Below are 7,422 nucleotides of genomic sequence, written 5' to 3'. Positions count from 1 at the left end.
TTTACTAGACGGTGACAGTATCATTACTGTAACACTGACACCAGTTACTCAAATGCTATAGATATACAGTATACCTCTCGAAATTTGTTTTTCTAAATATCTTATTGATCCCTCTTGGGAAACATATTAATACAACCCATTCTATTCCACAATCTTTTATATAGTTATCTACTTCAATATAACCTGTTCTGGGCATATTATGTGAATAAAATATGAAAATCTTTATTTTTATTTTATTATATTTTGCAATCATTTCAGGCTTAGGCTGATGTGACCAAAAGAAAATCTTAAAAATTCCTAGGACCACCCATGGAGCCACATTTGTGTCCTGCAAAATGTATACCTGTGAACCTTGAATCCCAAGTCTGCTTCTTCCGACCACCACAACACTGTCTTCAGAACCATCTCAGTCCTCTGTGGCAACAAGGTATTAGAATCACAAATTCTCACCCTCCCATCTGAATGTGGTAGCATTAGACAAGAATATTAAGACAACAGGTTTTTGTCTTCCACTGTCCATGATTGGTGAGCCTGTGCAAAATGCAGCCTCAGCATCCTGTTCTTATTTGACAGGACTGGCACTCGATGAGTTGCAGCCCATCGGCTTCGATGCATTGTGTGGTCGGGGATGGTTCCCTCTGTACTTTGAGTATATCGAGGTTATTTGAATTATTGTTGCCTTGCTGTCATCTTCAACCGGTCTGGTCATTCTCTTCTGACCACTGACAGTAACAGGACATTTTTTTCATGTCGAGAACTGCCACTGACAAGATATGTTCTTTTAGATGGTGAAAGTCCTAGAACAGCAGTTTTTCAAATGTTCAGACAAACGCACCTGCTATGCCACATTCAAAGTCACTTAAATCTGCCCCCCCCCATTGTCATGCTTAGTTTGGACTTCAGCAGCTCACTATGCTTTCCACATACATTGGTTATTGCTCTGTGGAGGGGCTTCACTACTTGCATTAATGAGTACTTGAATATGTCAAATCAATCAATCAATCAATCAAGGGGTCAGCGAGTGTACACGAGTGTTGCTGTAATATTAAACATCTGATTAGCTTGTGGATAACACATGAATGCAGGAATCAGACAATACAGAAAAAACAACAATAGTTTATTTTAACCATATTTTGTGTATGAACTACAAACTCTGGTCTCTATAATCATCTCCATATTTTTTAAAGGTCATGAAAGAATGCTTACATGAAAATCAATCTCTTATTCTTTTACAGCATGTTTCTCTTCTTTTCACTTTTAGAACAGGTTGTTGGCACATGTAAAATCAAAAATGTTAAAAAAATTGTTTTTATTTTATTTTCAAAATGTATTTTTATATAAATCTACAACTAGAACAGCATTCCCTCTCAGAAAGAAAAGAGAAAGTAATGTGAAAAAGAATATTGACCAAAATACTTAGATAGCTTACATACATGAGACAGTTTGACTAAAATGCAACACATTTATCAATGAAACCCTCAAATGGTGAAACTCCAAGTAAAAAAAAAAAAAAAAAAAAAAAAAAAAAAGGTCACAGTCTCAAATAAAAAACTGTGTGGAAATGTGATCCCCGTCCCACCACCTCCAACTGAAGCACAGCGACACGAGACACACTCAAGTCATTCAGTGGTTTACAAATGTGACTTAACACAAGTGCAATAATGGGATAAAAAAGTATTTGGGTGGTGAAAAAAAAGGAAGCATGACATAAAGCAATTAATTATCGCATTCAATCTGGATTATAATTACCCCGCGACCTCATTTTATTTAGAACATCTATTTGCCATATCCGAGTGCAGCACATTCACTCTGAACAGCTAAAGTATTGAGCTGAACTTAAATTTACAGAATAAATCAGAACTACCTTGATCGTCAAATGATATAAAACGATGCAGTGGGTCTTTACACTGATTAGATAAAACAGCTACCTGTATTTCCCTTTCAAATGTATCAAAATTCCTGTAATTTCTGTTCCAGCCTCCACGTATATATCTTAATTTGGCAGAGACAGAAATATGTGATAATGAAATAAAATGATGCCGTTTCCTGCAGAACTAATATTGTTAGATTTTCTCTGTATTAGGCAAATATCTATATGAGGTGTAATTTACTGCAGTAACCTTACACATTCTGGCCAGTGAATATTTACATAATCAGCCTATGCAACAGATCACAGACACATACCCCAGGTAATTGTAGGTCTGGGTATTATTATTATAATCTTGTTAACATCCTTTCAGTTTTAATTACTTTGTGAGGCAAACTTGCTCGATTTCTCATTTGGCTGAATTTGAAAGATTTCTCTTTTTTAGATATAATAATCCCGTTTCAGTGGAAAACATCCACTTAAATCATTAATAGCGGCTGTAAAATATTTGGAGTTGACATTTAGTGAATTTGCTCCTGAATAAGTGACAATAAACTCCAGTCGATTTATCCTCTGCTGTACTCTGTATTGACTTTCAATGAGGCCAGGACAGCTTGCATGGTTTAACCAGTTCAAGATCAGGAGACTTTAGTACTACAGTATTGTGCATAACATGAATAAAAAATATCTCTGTATTGTTCGTTCAACTGAATGGACCACCAACAAGCTGTTTATGCATTGGGTGCAGTTTAAGATTTTTTTTGCAGATTTGTTTGCACTCCTGTCGCTATTTCAACCATATTTAGAAAAAGCACCACTGGAACCCATCATGAAAAGAATCCAGCTGATCACAGCGTTGGTTATTCAGACTGATACAGAATGAATGTATAAAAATCAAGGTATTGTACCCATTTTTGGAGGGGTGCCAGCTGTGAGGTTAGTGTTATACCAGTTGCCCAGATTATTATGACTACCTACCATACATTGTTGAAGTCCCCCTTTTTCCCCCATGTGCATCAAACCGTTTTTCACTGTGTCGTCTGATATCCTTCTATCGGAACTGGCACTAATTCGTGCAGTACTTGGAGCTGCAGTTTAGTCAACGCTCTAAGCCAGCCATCACCTACACAATCTGGCCCTTGCTAAAGTCAAATCTTTAGATTTCCCCATTCCTACTGCTTTTCACACGTCAAATTTCTGGATATGATGTTTGCTTGTTTCTGAACATATCCCATCCACAAACAGGTGCCATAATAAAAAGGATAAACAATGCTTTTGTCCTAACCGGTCGGTGGTCGTACTGTTTTGTCTGATAAGTGTATCTATGATATCTTCATGGAAAACAAAGGGAAATATCTGTAGAAGTAGTTTGTGTGAGGCTACCATGTATAAATCCTTACTGTAAAACCGTAATAAATAATAAAACTTCAAAACCGAGTTAGGCATGACAGTCGCCTGACCTTTTTATATTTTTTTTACTGTTGAGCAAAAACTGCACTTACATGCAAAACATAAATCTTGGGCCATCTGCCAAATGTCTGCCTAACCACTGCATTTATGGTGCCTGGCACCACTTCTCATGGTGCAGGCTTTGAAATGGTTTCCAAGGTATGGACGCCTGCGGACCTGTGTCCATCCAAAGCCCATGGGCACATCCATTAAAATGTAAATTATGTTGTTGCTCAGGAGCAAGTGAGACAGGCAGGTATAACCCAAACATCTGGTTGATGCCCGATCCCACACGTTCACCTCTAAAGCCTCTTGCAGCATAAGCCTTGCCACTCAGGGCCAAGTCTGGTGGTTGGCAGAGGCAGGGTGTGAATCTGGGGCTGCCAGTTACTGCCCATGTGGAAATGTGGTGCACAGATGACAGGCAATGTGCTCAGACAGCTGTATAAAGGGTTTAAGCTCTTTCTTTAGCGCATCGGTCTGTTTCTGACAGTACCACTGCAGTACGGCAGACGAGGTAAGGGGTCCCAGCATGAAAAAGGTGGCTTCAAAGCCATCATCTCCATATGCAACACTACAAAGTGCAGAACGGTAAAGGTGAGGTCATGATATATCGGGGGGGCTTTTGGAGCCAGTGAACGTTTGTCAGAATTAAACATCCTCTACATTTACGTGGACATGTTGCCCTTATAATTCAGTCAAAATTACATTGTTTCTAAAGTATAAAATAATGCTCTGAGTTTGAATCTCTCCCAAATAAATCAATGGTATGTTTTATTTAATATCCAGAGGATTTCAGGAATTTTCATCAGGATGCGTTTGGATTGGGATAAGTATAGACTTTGCATATACATTAGGTATATTGAACTATCCATCAATGTAAATTCACTGAACACAAAATGTTCTTCAAATTGTAAGCCTCAGCTTTAACCATTGAAAAAGGCAGCTTGCAATTTCTTAAGATCCACACTCTAGTGATGACAGAATAGCGAGTGCCTATGGATGTGGCAAATATAATTAAGCAGTGAGTTATAATCAAATTTGATTGCTGGAAGTTTTGCCACTCACTGTAAAATGATGAGCATCTCAGTTACAGACGGTCACAAAAAGATTTCATCAGTTAATCCACAACTGGAGAAAATCCTTAATTCGCACAAGAGTTCTTTGATACATCGAGAAAACTAGGTTACCATCTCGTCTCATCACAAATTTGCAGCAATACCCCCGCCCCCACACCCGCATAACAAAAAAAGAAAAAAAAGAAAAAGGAATTAAAAATGGAACAATAATTTGCTTCAGGATTTTTGTCTGCTGACAGTTTTAAAACATATCATTAAAATAATGTGACATGAGAGGAATTAAACAGCAAAATAAAACAACAACAACGCATGAATTAAGTGCTGAAAAAATAATTGCAGAATACAGTTTTTTCTTGATTTAACCACAATATTTTTTTCTTAAATAAATAACTTCTGTTTTGTAAAGACACTTTTTGAAACAGTAGACATACTCTAAATCCCAAAGTCATTGAAATAACATCACCAGCCACTGACTGGTCAAACACATGAGTCCGTTCCTCCATGTTTGAGCCACAGTCCTTGCATCCTATTGTCAGGAAAGTCCTGTCAGTAATGCCTCGAAGTAATACCATCGGTAATGTCTCAAAAAAAGTATTAGATTTGGGTCTCTTGTACATTGTCTTTTGAGCTGGCCCGGATTAACAAAGGTTCGTGCGCTGAGCTGTGTATAGAGTTGATAGTGGAGGCATGGTTATAAGCAGCCTTGTAGGCGTTATAGTGGTTGAGGTGCTCATGCTCGAGAGGAGGCAGAGTCAGGTGGCCCTCCATGCCCGGGCCTCCTGTGACGCAGTCCTCATCCACATTGATGATCTCAATGGTGCGTGTGGGTGCGTGGTGGTTCTGCTGGTGGTGCTGTTTGCGCATCTTGTAGAAGATGATCAGCATGACAGCTGCCATGAGTGTGATTGCGACGAAGCAGCCAATAATGATCTTGGTCGTCTTCATTACTTCATCCAAGCCATTGAGTGAGCCGTCCGCCCCTGTCTCTGTGACTGGGATGGTGTATGTCTTCTCCGTGGCACGGGTAGAGGGTGGAGTTCGGACTGTAGTCGTCGTTGTAGAAGTGGATGACGCAAACTCCCATGTACCAGCAGAGGGAGTCGGGCCCACCTTCTGGTGCACAGTTGTGGTGAAGCCTTCATTATGTGGTGTTTCTATTGTCTCCACTGTCACTGTGGTAAAGTAGCTGAAACTACTGTTCTCTGTTGAGGACACGTTGAGTGTGGCAGACGCTGTTGTGTTACCTGCAGAATTACTCACCATGCACGTATATGTGCCGGTGTCCTGCATGGTAACATTGGTGAAGTTCAGTGTGCCGTCATTCAGCACAGAGATTCTGACCTTGTATGCACCGTGTGTCATGATGGAACCATTGGGTGTAATCCAGCTTACTGAGGTCAAGGAGCTGGCTCTGCATTTCAACTCTGCAGCACTTCCCTCTGTCACATTTAGGTCTGTTGGAGGCTCCACAATAACAGGAGCATAACAGTGAAAGTAATTCTGGTCCAGCTCACCAATGTACCGTCCCTTGTGAAGAGTAGGTGAGCTGCAGCGGGCACAGCAGCTTGTGTTTGCTGGTACCATCTCCTTTAGCCACCAGCTGAGCCACAGGATGTCACAGTTGCAATTCCAAGGGTTGTGGTGCAAGTGCACCCTCTCCAGGTGATGTAAAGGGGTGAAGAGGTCATGGGGCAAAAGGGTAAGGTTATTATGGGCTAAATTGAGCTCCACTAGTGACTGCAGATCATCAAAAGAGTTCCTCTCTATGGTCTGGATCTGAGCATGCATCATCCATAGCTTTTGCAAGTGGATGAGCCCTTTAAATGAACCTGGCCGGATGACAGATAACTGGTTTCCTGACATCTCCAGTTCATCCAGCTTCACCAGGGGAATAAGATTGGGAATTTCTTTCAGATTGCACATTCCCAGATTTAAGTAGCGTAGATTGCTCAGCCCTTCAAAAGCCCCGTCAGATATGTAGGAGAGCCGTTTGAGCTCCCCAAGGTCCAACCGTCGTAATGAGGGCACTCTGTTGAAAGCATAAGAAGGAATACTCTCTATGGGGTTATTCCTCAGCCAAAGCTCCTTTAGTTTGGACAGGTACTCAAATGCCCCGTTTGGGATAGTGGTGAGGCGGTTATCAAAAAGCTCCAAGGTATTGAGGCTCGCGAGTCCATTGAAAGCTCCAAGCTCAATTTTGCGTATGTGGTTTTTGCTCAGCTGCAAAATCTCTAGATGTCTGAGGTGCTTAAAGCTGTCCACCTTTATGACCTGAATGAGATTTTCTTGCAGATTCAGGTAGCGTGTGTTGGTAGAAATGCCATCAGGAACATCCCGCAGCCCCCTGCGTGTGCAGATGACTTTACTGAACTGGTTACTGCAGGAGCAGAGAGAGGGACACGTCTGAGCACGAACCAGTCCTGCCACCACCAGCAGCTGGAGGGCCAGGAGCAGCACAAACAAAGGGTCGGACAAGGCCCGGTTCCACCTAGGACCTCGCATCATCTGCTGCTGCTGAGAGGAGGTCATCTTGTTTAACATTCATAATTCACTGACTGGTCTTCCACTCTTTGGAAAGAGGATTCGGGCCCACTACAATAAAACAAAAGAGAGAAAAAAAGATAGTTATTCAAGTAAGAGCACAACTTTATGTGTGACTTCTCTTAATTAACTTTTCAATATCAAACACACAAGGAACAAACAATGAAACAAGAGTTCATAAAAAACCCAAAGTACAATTAAAAGAAATCCCCCCCAAAAAACATCCACACGTGATAGAAAGCCACATATCAATTTTTGAGCACAATGTCCTTGCACTCTTAGTCACGTAAAACAAAATCACAATAAAAAGTGCAGACATCTGTGCTGTATCTCTGCGGGAGGAGGAAACGGAGGGAAGAAAAGCAGCTATGACTGCAGTGTTGTGTGATTTATATTTGAGACTGAGGGGACATAAATAATAAGGAAGCTCACCACCCACCAGTCCTTCAATCGAGTCAAGATATCTGGAAACGTGTGATTACAACT

The 7,422-nt window shown here is 40.9% G+C and overlaps 1 protein-coding gene across 1 annotated transcript; it reads right to left on the bottom strand.

The window, feature by feature from the left end:
* Nucleotides 1-4,989: 4,989 nt before the first annotated feature.
* Nucleotides 4,990-6,936, bottom strand: LOC308136944 (leucine-rich repeat-containing protein 4C-like; the record flags this gene model as incomplete). The annotated part of the gene is made up of 1 exon (XM_080505497.1): nt 4,990-6,936. One exon carries the CDS (start codon nt 6,934-6,936, stop codon nt 4,990-4,992), a length of 1,947 nt encoding a protein of 648 aa, XP_080361623.1.
* Nucleotides 6,937-7,422: the final 486 nt, after the last annotated feature.

Source organism: Blennius ocellaris (genome assembly GCF_963422515.1).
Source record: "Blennius ocellaris genome assembly, chromosome: 11".
Taxonomy (NCBI): Eukaryota; Metazoa; Chordata; class Actinopteri; order Blenniiformes; family Blenniidae; genus Blennius; species Blennius ocellaris.
The sequence above is the reverse complement of the archived record's forward strand: the minus strand, read 5'-3'. Positions and strand labels throughout refer to the sequence as shown.